This window comes from Columba livia, chromosome 2 (genome assembly GCF_036013475.1).
Source record: "Columba livia isolate bColLiv1 breed racing homer chromosome 2, bColLiv1.pat.W.v2, whole genome shotgun sequence".
NCBI classification, from domain to species: domain Eukaryota; kingdom Metazoa; phylum Chordata; class Aves; order Columbiformes; family Columbidae; genus Columba; species Columba livia.
In genome coordinates, this window is record NC_088603.1 from 67539234 (window position 1) to 67554986 (window position 15753).

At 42.6% G+C, this 15753-nt stretch overlaps 1 protein-coding gene across 1 annotated transcript; it reads left to right on the plus strand.

Moving 5' to 3' along the window:
* The first annotated feature begins 636 nt into the window (after positions 1 to 636).
* CD83 (CD83 molecule) lies at positions 637 to 15038 on the plus strand. Its single transcript, XM_021301354.2, has 5 exons — positions 637 to 827; positions 949 to 1079; positions 11061 to 11277; positions 11391 to 11494; positions 13295 to 15038. Exons 1-5 carry the CDS (start codon positions 785 to 787, stop codon positions 13451 to 13453), a joined length of 654 nt encoding a protein of 217 aa, XP_021157029.1. The 5' UTR covers positions 637 to 784; the 3' UTR covers positions 13454 to 15038.
* The last annotated feature ends 715 nt before the right edge of the window (positions 15039 to 15753 follow it).

The following is a 15753-nucleotide window of genomic DNA, read 5'->3' on the forward strand; positions in this document are numbered from 1 at the left end:
AAGGTTTAGTTTGGAGGAGACTGAGGGGTGACCTCATTCATGTTTAAAAATATATAAAGGATGAGTGTCACGAGGATGGAGCCAGGCTCTTCTTGGTGACAACCAATGGTAGGACAAGGGGTAATGGGTTCAAACTGGAACACAAGAGGTTCCACTTAAATTTGAAAAGAAACTTCTTCTCAGTGAGGGTGACAGAACACTGGAACAGGCTGCCCAGGGAGGTTGTGGAGTCTCCTGCTCTGGAGACATTCAAAACCCACCTGGACACCTTCCTGTGTAACCTCATCTGGTTGTTCCTGCTCGGGCAGGGGGATTGGACTAGATGATCTTTTGAGGTCCCTTCCAATCCTTAACATTCTGTGATTCTGTGATTTTGGGAGGCTGACAAACCCTTTTCCTTGTCACTCAGAGAGAGATTCTTTCAGTGCTGATTTTGATGCCCTTCATGCTGATCCACAGTGCCCTATGATCAACCTTATTTCTGTTCAGATCAACACAGAGCAGGGAGAAAAAAACCCAAAGAAATCAAGGGAGTTGAGATGCTACTCATGCAGGCAGTTGTAGAAATGGGAGTGAGCTAACAGACTGAATGGGAGGAGCACTGTTCTCTACACGTAGGGAATTTCCCTGTGACCCGGAACTTCGAGATAGGTGGTTAGGGGGATTCCCCAGTCTGCCTCCAGAAATATCACTCCAGAAGCAGTAGCAGTTTCAGTCTGCTCTCACAGTCTGTCCTGTGAAGAGGCACGCTGCTGTTGCTCTGTCACTTGAAGCAGCAAAAGCCATGTCTTCAATGGTCTGTGCTCTGCTCATTGTCGTGTGCAACGGTAAGTGTGGAGCCTTGCCTTTTCCATTCTGGTCTTTCACATATGTTTTCTGGGGACATGTTTTGGGAAGATATTACTGAGGGAATCCCTTTTAAAGGTGATATGTACCTGTGCTTTGCAGTTTGGTGCTTGATCCACGGGGCTTCTGTGGCAGTCCCTGATGTTGCTGTGAGATGTGCCGAAGAAGTGCTGCTGCCCTGTAAAGTTCTTTGGGACTCCTCTGTCACCTACCAGAGAGCATCTTGGTATAAAGTAAGGAAATAGCCTAAGTTACTTGAGCAGTCTGCTCTGCTTTCTTGCCTGATCCTGGCTTGTCTTGTACAAAATCGGTTATTTTATAAAGAGGCATCCTTCTGTCAGTGCAGCTGAGATAGGGCAGCAATGAAAGCATTTGAGCTGATCATGAAGAACAGGAATTTTCCATGTTATTGTGGACAGACTATTCGAGTATGATCCCTGAATTGTTCTCGGCTTGCTTTTCTATCTAACTATTGCTGGCTTCCAGGAATCAGGATGCAGGTGATGCCCCACATACAGCCTGCCAAATCCTACTACAAAGAGGAGTGTTTCCAGGATTTTATTTCAGACCAAAAAATGGTATTTAAACTTTGCAACATCAGTGATGTCCCTTGGTGAATCTCCCCCCCAAATAGGAGCTGAATTTTTCTTTGAAATAGAAGCAATACACAGGTACTTGCTATTCTTTAGGAAGTTTTGGCTAGTGGGGGACAGCATAAGGGCAGGGTATGCAGAAGGCAGATGGAGAGCTAGAAATTTGGAGTTATCTCTTTGCAGTCACAAAGTAAAAGTCACATCTTGACTGTCCTGCTGACCACCTGTTTGCAGGAGGGCTACAAGGATCAATTGGCTAATGAGCAGAAAATCCTGTTGAACACTTTCAAGATAAAATTTCTTATAGAAAGAGAGGTAGAGTTGCACAGTGGGTGAAGAAGTGGCTGTTGACTTGCTGTATGGTACTGTGTATATACATTTCAGTGCCTCATTTCAGCTTAGGGTATGAGCCAAACTAACAGGAAAAATAGAAGGTTTTGTTCTCCCCCATTCATCATTCCCAGCCATACACTCCTGTTACTTACCAAGGGTCAGTGCTGGTGGTCCTCTTGTTCCCTGTTAAATCAACTCGCTGTTCCTTCTTGCAATAGTGGAAAATAAATCTGTGCATTAAGATTTTGTGGGCTACAGAGTTGAATTACTTTCCCATGTGCTGGGAGAGCAATGGAAGAGAAAAAACCTTGGTTTTGGTGAGTGAAAACTGTTAATTTTTCTCTGCCAGAACATAAAGCCACAGCCTTGGCTTCCTCAGTAGTTTGGTCAGATAAAGTTTTTAAATTATTCCCTCTGGTAAACCAACAAACAACACTGCTAGATCAGGCTTCTGTGGCTGAAACTTGCAACGCATCTGAGTTTCAGTGCTGGTACAACAATGAGCATCTGCCTACGGACTAGATGACAACTGTAATCCAAAAATACCTAACCCTCAAAGAGCTGTTTTGAATGTACCAGCCCATCAGCAAATGCAGCATCTCTAGTGCCTTTCTTTTTCCAAAATGCTAAACTAAGCACAGGTGGGAGATAGAGAGGAGAGAAGAATACATTTGGTTGAACATTATTATGGGAGCTGTGATAGGTATCAACTTACTCTTTTGTTGCTTTCTGCTTCAAAAGCTGGATAAGGACATGTATTTTCCATACGATACATGCTAATTACTTAGGGCCCCATGTTTCCCACAGAATCTAGGCAGGGCAGGGAGGTCATTGCAGATAAACCATGAAGTCTAATGGACCTGGTGGAGCTGAGCAGAGTTGGTAAGGGAAGAATAAACAGAGAGGTTGGCTGAATCTCTGAAAATTGTCCCCCAAACCAGTGCTGGAAGTCAACTAAAACAAAAACAATTTCAGCAGGCTGAAGTGTGGGGATCCTCCAGAAGGATGTCCTTCTGAGTTCAGTGGCAGCAAACAGGACCCAAAAGCCACTGCCCTGGTGGAAGAATGTAAGAAAACCCTGTGGACCCAGTTCTGTGTTGTCTCATAGCTCTTTACAGTTCCATCTGCGCAAAACCAGACTGCACATGGAGAGGAGGGTAATATTTGATGATGTGTTTTTTTTATGCCCCTTCCTCACCAGTCCTGTTACGGTCCTGACTGCCACTGCACCTCTCTTGCCCTGTCATGCCAGCCTCCTCTCTCTCCATGGTCTCTTCACTCTTCCTGCTTCATCTGACTCAGGAAAAGCCACTCTTCTCAGTGCCCATCATGCCGGGACCTCATGCCCTTTTTCTTTGCTGGCACTGCCAAAACTGCAAGAAGTAACAAAATCTAGTTATCTTCAGCTCTTGCCACCATCCTCAGGGGCTGGTAACACTGACCATGGTACTGTGTCTTCTGGTTACTCATCCCAGGAGGGAGGTGGGCGCAGGCAGCTAACGCCACACTTGGTGACGTTAGCCCAAGCCACAGTCACAGCTGTATTAGGAAAGGCACAGCACCAAAGTTAAAAGTCTGACTCTCGACAGGAAAAAGTAATTTAGGCTCAGTGTCTTGTGTTGAAGAAGCAATGCTTCTCCTGCTTGTGGGGGTAGATAAATAGGCAGCATCTTGAAGCTCTCACCTCTCATTGCTTTGGCTGTGCGCTGCTGTCCCCACCCAACACTGCCAATGGAGGGTGGGAGAATGGCAGAACGTGACTGGGCTACCCAGAGAGTATTAATCTGTTATTTAAAAAACAACTACTGAAGGATTAATCAATAAACACCACGTATACCCCCAAAGGGCTAATTAAAAGGTAATTCCAACAAATGAAATTTCAGACTGCTAAGTTCAAGCAGCTGTTAGGCTAAATCTTTTGTATGAGGTCACTTTAAACTGTGCAGTAAATGCAACCAATTAACCTTTGCTTCTGACACTTTAAAAAAATGATGGTGAGAATGTTACAGCACTGTATGTGCAGCTGTTTGTGCAGGGTGAACAACCCCCCCTCCTTCCTACTGGCACCTCTGTGTGCTCTCATCAGTTAAGGGGTACTTTTAAATAGTTTGTTATGATCTGCTTTAAAAAAAAATCAACAAGGATGCTATTTAGAAGTACTTGCTTTTTCAGTTTTGTATGGTTAAATAATTGTTTAAAGGAGTTAGTATTCTGGTGTCTAAATCCAACTGGAAGTAAAAAGGAAGGATTACATCCCTTCACTTTTGCTAATGTCTTATACTGCAAACCTGTTGTGTGCCCAGTATCTTTGGTGCTAATTAGGTTATTCACATGTGTGAAGTCACGTGTGTGAGTAGTTCTGTGCAGAATCAGGACCACAGTCGGGCAGCTCAGACAAAATGAGTTTTACTTAGAAATAGTTGAAGCAGGCAGACCTAGCCCATTGCGGGGAAGGTAGAGCACCAAGTCCTCTTCCAGCCTGGTGCAGGTCTCACTCCATTCACTATGTGGCCATGAGAAAATTAGGGAGGAGTTTTCATAATGATGCTACACCTTTAAAGGAGGCCAATTTTTAGGAATGCTGGGCAACCTACATACCATAAAACCGTGTATAAGCAGTGTGGAAGTTTGCCAGCTGAGAAGTGCAGTCTAAGTTATTTTTGCATAAGCACTCAGGCACTGGAATTGTGTATGGAAATATTGGTTTGAATCTCTGTGGCCCACCTACAGAACAAGAATCTTGGCAATGAAACTTTACTTACAGTTTTGCCTTGGAGGGCTATTGAAAAGTGAACAGTTTCTCTTTGTGCAGTACATTGAAAATGAGAGCCACTCAATAAAATCTCATGATTACCACTTTATATCCAGCTTGAAAACCAAGTTTAAACACACACAAATGAAATACCAGTGGATATTTCACTGTCTTGTTCATGTGATAGCCAGAAAAGTCTTAATCTAAAACAAATCTCGAGGAAGAGGAAAGAAGGCTGTACTTCACTGGAGAGAATCCTGTTAACTTTAAAACACTTCCCTGAAAAATACAAAATTGTGGCAGAATTAGAGGGGCAAGTCTTATTGCAAAATAAGAATAATCCTTATAGACATTTAATATTAATCGCACCTTCCTTCAAAGGAAATTACTTTTGCTAAATGTTCATAGCTATTATCTATTAGCATAGGTAAATAGTTGCTAAATTACTTCAGTCTGATTTCTAACACACAAGAAATACAGTCAAATGCTTCTCAGACATCTATTCAGCTCCAAGTAGCTCCAACACGTTAATGCTTTAGACAAGAAGGGAACAGTGGAAATGATTTCATAACCAAAACAATTATTTTGCCTGACATGATCTAGTACTGGATGCCCTTAGCTAAAAAAAAAGTAAAGAGGTTGTGTGACTGAGTCATAGGGCTTTTCCAGCTGGCTCGTCTGTCACATGCAGTTCCTTTGCTTTTGTTTTGAGGTTGGGCTTGGTTTTTCTTCCTTTTTGTTTCCCCTCTAAAGCACTGTCAGAGTTCATGCACATGTGCCCACAATTTATATCTGTATTTTGCAGATTTAATGTTGGTGTCTCTACACGACACTTTATAGGAACCATATGGATGCACCTTCAGCACTAATGAAACATGAAAGTGCTTTTGTGCTGAAAAACACACCTATTAAGCAGTTTCAGCTCAGTTTCTGGGTGTCAGGCATTGCCAGAATTCTAGATATTTTGCTTCACAAAATAAATTCCTTCTGGTTGTGTGTAGTTTTTAGATCTCTTTAGCAGTCAGAAATTTCAACTTGGCCATTATTCCTGGTATAATTTTAAATAAAACCATTTTTACAATCATCCCACCATCAGAAGAAAATAAATTAATGTTAATACATTCCACCTTTAAACTGACATCAGTTTTGGACCTGAACCCTTTTGTTTGAAATAAAAATGTGCCTTTATGGGAAAAGTGGATTATATTGGCATTTTGATTTACATGGGAGCCAATGTAACACCTTAGCCTGGGAAAAGTTCTACGAGAAAAGGTATTTAATGAGAGCAGAGAACATGGGTTCTAACTTAACATCTGCTTGCTTGCACATGGACAAGATAAAATTAAGTTTTAATTTATTACTTGGGTGCAAGTACTACAGCACAGGTGAATTGACTTTGTTTAGTGGCACTGTCATGTAACACTGTAGCAGTTTTCAAAACTGCAGCTAAGCCCCAGTCAGCTAGGACTAAGAAAAGCACTCCTCTTTCTTCTTCCACCTTGTTTTTAGTTCTCTGAAAAAGAAGTATTTGCTGAAGAGCACTTAAATTTTGGAGGCCTAATTATTCTACCTATTTCTCATAATTAATCCAGTCAGAGAACAGAAATAGATCAGCTCAGTTTTATTTCCAATCAAACCTATCCTATTTTAATATCCACTGTGTCACCACCACTATTCTTACCAAAAAGCACCAGGCTAGGAGAAACTTAACAGGAATCAGCCAATTGATGAGAGAATACATGTGGAAAATTGCAGCCTATTTATATCAAGTGTTTTCAAGCTTTTAGAAACTAGAGTAACTTTCAGTTAAACTCACTAAAGTAAGTCAACGACAGCTGGTTGCTCAGGGCTGTGTCCAGTTAGGTTTGGATATCTCCAAGGATAGAGACTCCTGACCCTCTCTGGGCAGCCCATTCCAGCGTTCAAGCACACCTGCAGTAAAAAGGTTTTTTTCTTATGTTTAAATGGAATTTCCTGAATTCCAGTTTGTGCCCATTGTCTCTTATCTTGCTTCTGGAGGCTGCTGAGAAGAGCCTGGTTTCAGCTTCTTTGTCCCCCTGGCAATCAAATACATATTGGTAAGATGCCCCTGGGCCTTGTCTCCTTCAGGCTGAATAGTCCCATCTCCCTCAGCGTCTTGCCATAGGCCAGATGCTCCAAACCTTGAATCATTTTTATTGCCCTTTGCTGGACTGTCTCCAGTATGTCCATGTCTCTCTTATACTGGGGAGCGCAGCACTGGATCCAGCATTCTGGATGTGTCTCACCAGTGCTGAGCAGAGGGGAAGGATCCCCTCCCTCGACCTGCTGGGGATGTTCTGCCTAATGCAGCCCAGGAGGCTGTTGGCCTTTGCCTCAAGGGCTCTTTGCTGGCTCATGGGTGGCTTGGTGTCCTCCAGCACCCTCAGGACCTTTCCAGCAGGTTGGCCCTAGCCTGTACTGGTGCCTGGGGCTGTATCCTCCCCAGGGGCAGGACTCAGCGTTTCCCTTTGCTGAACTTCATGAGGCTCCTGTCAACTAATTTCTCCAACTTGTTGAGGTCCCTCTGTATGGCAACATTACCCTCTGCCATATCAGCCACTCCTCCCAGCTTTGTGTCATCTGCAAACTTGCTGAGTGCATCCTCTGTCCCAGTGTCCATGTCATTAATGAAGGTGTCACTCAGTATCAGCCCCTGGGGATAGCATTCCTTCTCATTGCCATGAAGGTGATGGAGAAAAACAGACTTAGTTCCCCCAGATGATTTCTGACAAAGCCTGTCACAGATATTGTGACAAAAATAAACGCACATTTATTTTGTTGTTTAATTTTCTTAATGGGTAGTTTTATGCAGATAGGCAGAACGGTGCTGCCAGCCTGCAGGTCCCCGTTCCCCAGCTAAATTCTTTCTTCAGTAACCCCCAGCAGGCAGAATGGCAACAAGACCCTTTTAATGCAATTAGATTCACCAGCATTTCTACCCATCACTACACAACTCATCATTTGTCTTTTGAATTTTGGTAAAGCCATTAACAGCCAACATGGGAACAGGAAAAGACCACCTCCCTTTTCTCCTCCCTTTGGAGGTGGGGAGCAGGGGGGGCTGGTGTACCATAGCTTGCTCGCTGACAAGGTGGAAGGGAAATAAAACACAAACAAAATGTGGGCAGAAGATATTTTGTCACTGATTAAAGAAGAGGATGGTCCCTACACAAGTGGATTGCTGCCACCAACAGCACTTGCTTCGATCCCTCTAAGCTTGTGTGGAATTAATTAGGTAAAACCCCTGGCATTTACCTCGGGCTGTGGTATCACCTGGAGGACACTTGGTGTGAATTAGTGCTGGATTATCATAGGAGCTTGAGCTGTGGAATGATCTGTCTAGTGAGAGTCCGCCAAGTAATTCACAGGAGGCGGCACACAAAGTGGCATTTTTGTAATCTTAAATTTTAATTAGGTTTGGGGCGGGGGAGAGGTTAGCTTGAATAGAGTAAGAGGCAGAATGATGACCTTACTGAACATCTTGTAGACTTCCTTTTACATGGCTGGGATATGGGGACACACACTGAAAATTTGCTCAGATGTTTCCTTACTACTTAAACAATTTTAAAAGGGAGTGGTTAATTTCATTATTATTATTTTTAACAAGGTAATAGATAATATTGCAGTGGAAAAGGTTTCATTTAGGCATCAGAGAAAGGGTTTCTGTGACATCTGAGTGGGGATAGACACACTGCATGTAGAGGATGGGGAAAAATGCCACCAGATGTCTCTGTAACCTAAAAAATGTGAGGAGACTGCAGGGCACACCACCACCACCACCGACTGCTTTCCTGCCTCTGCTCCTCAAAAAGAGTAGAAATTTAATGAAGAGGGTGAGGCATGCAACCCCCTAATTAAACCCACATATATGAACTGTTCCTCCTCCTTCCCAAATGCAAAGGTTCATGATCCTCATCCAGATTGCAACTGGCTTCACCACAAGTGAGGCAGTCAGATTAGGACATAAAGTAACTTTTTCTTCTGTTTTGGGGAAAGGCATGTTGTTAGTGCAGCTTCATGGATTGTGCTTTGCCTTACACAGAGCAGGTCTGAGCAAGGGCCAAGTTCTGACTTGCTTGTTTCCAGGGTCATTGTCACTGTACCTGTGACAGCAACTATGCTTAAGCTGAGCACCTCAAAGAGTTTAGGAGGCAATCATTAATCCTATCTCTGTGTCCCCATTAAGATAGGGAAGTTAAATCATTTACCAAAAACCTTACTGGGAATAAGTGCATGGTCAGGCATAGGATTCATGGACTTAATTTACTTCTCCCTTATACTAGCAGCGGTGATTACAATTGCATACAGAAAGATCAAAGTGTTTTCTGGTTCCCAAGTCTCAGCCATGAGAATCACAGTACCATTTACCACCCAAGAGAGCAATTATTTATGCTACCAGTGAATGGAGAAAAACAAACAAACCAACCAACCACAACAAAAACCACAAAAAAACCAAACCAAATCCAATCCCCCCCCCGCCAAACCAATACAACAAACACAAAACTAATTTTCTGTGTGTAACTCAGACCTCCTATCTGCATTTTAGGGCAACGTGAAGGACAGCCTGGCTGGTTCTCTCAACTGCCCTGTGCGCAGTTTTAAATTTCACTGAGGCAGGGGGTGGTAAGGGAAGGGAGAGTGGCAAAAATTAGATCTGAGGGAGGTCAACTCTATCCACTTAACTGCTATTGACCCACTTGTAACCAGAGCTGAGCCCAGCCTGGGTATTGGAATTCCTCTGGCCACATCTCTGACAATGCACAGTGCCTGAAAATATCTAAATCCCTGTGGCACAGTGGAGTCCCTATAGCCTGAAACCCACCGTAGATACAGTTTGTCTCATAGCTGCTTGATGTTGAGCATAATAAGAAAGAGGAGCTGGGGTAAATTTACTGAGGGATTAAGAGGAAGAAGGTACTTTCTTCCTTCTTGCTGGGTAAAATGTGGAAAGCCCCAGGGAATTACTGATTTGTGTTTCAGTTGATGTGCTGAAAAACCCCAAGCTTTCTGAGAAAGGATCTTTACAATTAACAAAATCTTGTGCTTTAGTCTGAATCCAGAGTTCCTGAAAAGTTCCCCAACTTGTAGCTTATTTTACACCGTTTTAGGGATGCAAAAGTAGCAAAGTATGATGGAACACAGGGCCCATATTTCTCTCCAGACTCCTGAATATGATTTCCTCATGCAAATACACAAAAGGGGAACCAGATGCTCCTAGTCTCAGCATGAAAAAATTGTGTTAATTTCAGTAATTTACAGTGCAACTGTTATGCCTTGATAAAGTAGCTATACTGATAGAAAGTAAGCACTGACATGCAACCCAAATATGTGTCTATTAAAATAAAATCATCATAATAATAAAGCCTTGGCTTACATTAGTTATAAGTTTGGCTGAAAAGCTGAGCCTTGAACTGTATGAGCTGGCTCTGGCTCCACAGAAAGGTCGAATTCATTACTCGGGAAACCTTCATGGAGAGCACGCTGCCTCAAATCCCAGGGAGCGATGTCAATGAATAAGTATGGACATGGGCTAATTCAAACCCTTCTCCCATCTTTCAAATCAAGTCAGTGATTTCTCTCTTCTTTGTGGCTCCCAGCCAATTGTCATTTTCAGTGCATCCTATCCCCCCGCAGTACAAACTGTTTTGGGAATACACTTCATTCCTCCAGCAGCCTCTCAGCAATGCCAAGGAATGTAGGTCTTCTGGTTACAATTAAGAAATTCAACATACGAATGCTCCCCAGGTGCACCAGAACCTGCTGGTGACCTTCATGCAACCAAATCTGAAGGAGTTGAAGCAATTTTTGTTCTTTAGTTCCAATAAAGAGTGGAGAGGAGGTGGGGGGAAACCCTCATTCCTCCAGAGAGACCCTGTGCTTTCAGGGATCAGCTGCGCAGAAACTGGCACGGCAAAGTGCAGTTTCCAGGGCTGGGACCTCTGGGCTGTGGGATCACTGGGAGGATGCCAGCCTGTACTGGCAGAGCTGGCACGCTGCGGCGTACGCGGTGGCGAGTGTGCCAGCAGGGCAAGCGCAGGCAGCAGTGGCACCCACCTGCCTGCTGCCACACTCTCCTGGGGATGCCTGGTCCCCATGGCCACAGCTTGCCAGCTGGGTAGGGCTGCCTCTCACTGTCTCCACTCCATCCCCCTGGGTTGTCTCTCTCTTTTTCAACTCTTCCAGGGCCTCTGTGCAGACACTTTGAGAGCAAACTCTACTGCTGCCTTTTCTCATCTTACATCTCTACCAGGATTGTGTCTGGGTGAGGCAGATTAAGAAGCTATTACAGAATAGCTCTATAGTATCTATTTAAAAATATAGTATCTATTTATCAAAAAAGTGAATACTTTTTGATTGTGAGCATAAATGTATTAGATGTTTTTGAGGTTCCCCGCTCCCTGACCAGCTTTTTTCAGCCTCTGCATTTTCAGCCATAAGCCAGCTTTAAGACTCTTTCCCCTAAAACTCAAGATGACACTGTTGCCCAAGACAAGAAATATATTTGTCTTTTCCAGATGGCGGGAGATGGCGAAGGAATAACATGGAAAGCCCTTGATGTGGAATCTCATTATCCAAGAGAACTCAGAGGGTCCCTGGAGCTCTCCAATGACACCTTCTTTTCACTGAGGATCAAAAATGTGACCAGCCAAAACAGTGGGACATATAAGTGCACACTGGGGAAACAGAGTGGAGAACACAATCTGAGCAGCATAGTCACGTTAAAAGTAACAGGTACGGTAGATGCTTTTGACTGTCCCATGCTCCACATGGCATTTCATTAAGGCAACTGTTTAACAATATTTTACAGACACTAGAACAATGTAACACTTTGCTTTACATTTTAGGTTGCCCTGGAATAGAAAACGAAAAATTAAAAAAGTACAAAGCTGAGCTTTTCATGCTGACTTGTCTCGGGATTTTTTATTTGCTGCTCATCTTTTTTACCTGTGTAAGTAATTCCCTTTCTCATAAACAAATCATCCAAAAACAACAAAAAACCTCCACTCATTTTCTCTGTTAGCAGCACCTTAAAATAGCTGGTCAGAAGTTGGTGTTCATACTGAATTTATGACCAGATCCTTCAAATAGACAGTACTTTCAAAGCCATAGGAAACTCAGGTGCATGAGGAACACAGGATGGAGTCCCAAAGAGACAAAACACTTCACTGCACCCTGATCTAACTCAAACCAGACAGTCATTTTCCTGCACCCTGGTGCCCATTTCTGCTTCCAGTTACTCTGAGTGCAAGCTACTCTGCAGTTTAAGGGCACATCAGAAGCTCTTCTGGCTTGGTACTTGGGAACAGCATTTGCCTGATATAGAAGCACAGGCCCCTGGTATCCCTCCTCTACCCATGGCTTTGCTTCATGTGACAGCATGATGGACAAGTTCAAATTCACCTATTTTTTTGCCTCAGCTTTCATACCCCTAAATTGATGATAACCCCATTTCAGATGGGCATTTTTGTGAAGCTCTGTCTTTCTTGTGAAACAGACATTTTAAGATCCTCAGAAAAGAACCTCCTTGAAGCTTTATCTGTAACTCCAATGCTGGCTGGTACTTCTAGGAAAGGTGGGAGGAGGAGGTGGTATTTGGGAAGCTCACTGCACAGGAGCAAGACTAACCCTTGTCTATGGCAGCGATGAAGCCACCGCCACATGCAGAGGTCTGCATCCCCTGGCTTAGAGGCAGCACGAGCCTTGGGTGTTGGTACAGAGCAACACCGGCTGCGTTTCTAATTAGGAACAAACCCAAACCAACCGCAGCATTTTGGGAGGTCAATTTTAAATTTTGTTGCCTATTTCATATTTGCCTTCTTGTTTTGCTCCTCAGCAGATGAATCATAACTGTTGATTGGAGAATATCTAATTAGCTGCAGCTAAATGTAGCTTTTCATGTATCTTCAGGGAGCAATTAAATTTATGCCTGTCTCTTTGTTAGATTGACAATCCTGCCAGTAATTTGTGCCGTTCAGACTAAGGTTTGACAAGATAAATCTTGTAGGAATTTGTTAGGATGAAAGCATGAAAGCAAGGATATCACTCAGAAGAGACAGATGCCCCTGTTCTGCTCAGTGTCCTGAAACAATTTCAGATTTCTACAGAAACCTCTCCTTCCCATAAGTAAAAAAAAAGTCCCAGTTTTAGTGGTGCAGTTAAAAAAAAGCAGAGCTGTGTAGTGAAGATAACCACCCTGGTGGAATTATCATGTATCTCACTCTTGGGTGATGTACAGTCTCAAGTATCAACCTAGCTTTCAGCAAAGTTTAATATCAACCTGATCTCACAAGTAAGCTTCATTATTTCAAATGCCTGTTAAGTTCTTACAGGTTGCCTTGTACTCTCCTTTAGTGGAGATTGTGCCTTATCTCCGCTAAACTCAACAGCAACATTAAGTTTAGGACTGGTGTCAGGAATAGGGCTTGACTTTGACAACTTGTTGAAAATATTTTGGACACAGACCTGTACTGAAGGCAGGTGGAAACAAACTTTCAAGAGTTTGATGCAGTGCCTGTTTATATGAAAACTTGAATTAAATATAAATTTCCTTTTGTGACTAAGGCTTTTGCCCTATAAAGCTCCTTGACTGAGAAAGGATGCTGGATGGTGAATGCTTCTGGTGACAAATAAATCAAAAAGGTGTAAGGTGTGGGTAGCAAGGAGAAGAAGTAGAACTTTCACACTTAAAAAAAAAAATTGCTTTCTTAGGAGCCCTCAGTTTTAAGTTTTCCTTTCTGTTTTGTTTTAGACATGCCTAAGAAAAGAGAGTATGTCTCTCAATTATCAAAAAACCAGACCAGATATGAAACACGTGCTCACCGTCATCAATGTACATGAAATGTCAAGTGTCCAGGATTCAAACCATGACAGCTCTTGCAAAAATGGGCTTACTTCAAGTTCTGTCTGAGCTGATGTTGATGGCACCATGGGCTCATCAGTAAACATGACACAAGCTGGATGGCCGAGTGGTACGTAGAGGAAATAAATGCTAATATACAGCCTCTTCAGAACAGCCTGAAAGCATAGGTAATCCATCACTGAACTGCTTGTGCTGGACAAGCCTTCGAAAAGCTCCATTATGCACTACAGTAACTTTTGGGAGTTTGGTAGCTAAGAAATACCATTACAGCTACACAATGGTGTTAGTATGCTGTTATGAAGTTGATATCAACTTTATTTTAGTCCGCTGTGAAGCCCCCTTATCCCGAGCAAGAATGCTCCTGTGAGACGAAGACCAGCTTATAAGGAGGCCATGGCAATGCAAAGCTGGTTAATTAAGCCCTTCACTGAACTAATAGCTCTCGTCTTTCAAAAGCAAACTCAACAGGTGCTGCAGTATGGAAAGTGAAGTGTGTGGGGCTGTGTCTGCTCCAAGCCTGATTCTGGATGGAGTTCCTTTACTGGAAACAGTTTGTAACTTGTCATGTGATGTTCAAGTAAGCTGAAGAGGTAACTTCATACTCTTATCCCGGGTGGATCGAATCAACATTCACTTTCAAATCTCAGAGTGACAGACAAGCTGAAATGTAAGGGAGATAATATTCTAGAAGTCTTTCTGTACTGAGAGGAACTTTCTATCTCTTCAAGAGGAGTTGGGACACATTTCCCAGAGGCATCTCTAGTTAGGTCAATACATAGGAAGCTTCAATGAGGCTGTTAACCTTAAAGCAACAAAAATAAGAATGAAGCAGCCAGTGACATTACAGTCATGTGAAGATAACTTATTTTGTGGTTTATAAAACTTGAAGTCGAATGTAGGTGACACCTATGTCAGTCAAGTTACATGACTGATAACCAAAGCCATGGCTCGGAAGAAATCAACTGTTCATATCTTTGTGATGACACAGCCGTGAGACATAGGAATGGGAGATGAGACAGATGAGCACCTGCTTTTGATGTTGACAGTGTGTAGTAAGTATGAAGCACGGACATGAGAAAAACTGGACTCAGGCATACAATATAAGGGAGAGAAGGCTTGTCCTCTTGGACAAAAGAAAGCAAGAGAGATTCTGGAGTCTGAAATCAAGGACTTTCCCTTATCAGGCTGCTGGTTCTGAAAGCAAAGAAAGAGGAGTCTAGAGTGACTGCAGGTGTTTAGACTACAACATAAGAATTTGAGCCAAAACACGAAAATTTGCAAGCACCTAAGAACACAATCTTTAAAAAAAAGTTCTTCAAGAGTATAACCACAACACTGGGATTTTTAACACTGTTTGGAATTCCAGGCTGTGACAAGGCAGCTCTCTCTGCAATCCTTTGACTGATTTTAAAGCACTGATGGTGGGAAAGCACTGTGCATCCTCCTTATCGCCTCTGTGAGCATGGTAAATGTCTCCATTGATGGAGTTCAAGGGGCTCCTGACCAGAAGAATGGTTACAAGGGATATGCAGTTTACTTAGAGCATGGTAAATTAATGCCACATTTGCTTTTTTATAATCAATTTTTACATATAGATGTGTGTAACATACTTGAAATAAAAATTCAAACGTAACCAACCACTTGTCTTTGTGTCCCACATACAGCAAATAAACCCAGAAATACTCCGTATCAATTGAATTTTATTTTACAACTAAGATAATTACATCAAATAATGTAGATGCCTGATCCGGCCTCTTCTGTGAGAGACAGCATGTATGTGTGTGTAATTGATTAAGCAATGGATAATTTTATGCATTTCTAAGGAACTAAGACCATATAAATTTTTCTCAAATTTTCACTTTGTGTCCAAAGTACATTCTAAAACTCCCGTTCATTACTGACAGGCAAGTCCTGAGGGGAAACACAAGGATGTTTCAATCTACTCATGGCCACTTTTAAACATGGTGCATCATCATGGGTGACCTGTACGTTTAGATAGCAGTAATATGAAATGAATGTGCATGTACAATAACTGACCTAGTGACCTAGGGTACATCAAGTTTCTCCATTTGGTCAGAAAACCCTAATACCTGACAGTCGCAGGTGGGTGGGCTTCTTTTTGTTGTTTTTTTGGGGGGGAGGAAGAGGGTTGTTTGTTTGTTTTTCTAAGGAGAGAGGACATTAGGAAGGAAGTGAAAATTTGGCTGAGGGTGTTGATAATTAATCAGCAGCAAAGGCTGAAACACTTTTAAAATTATTTCTTCAGATATATAAATAGGACAGAATGAAAAAAGGGACTTTGTGTAAACAACTATACCCGTTATATTTTCCCTGAGCCAAACTGTCTG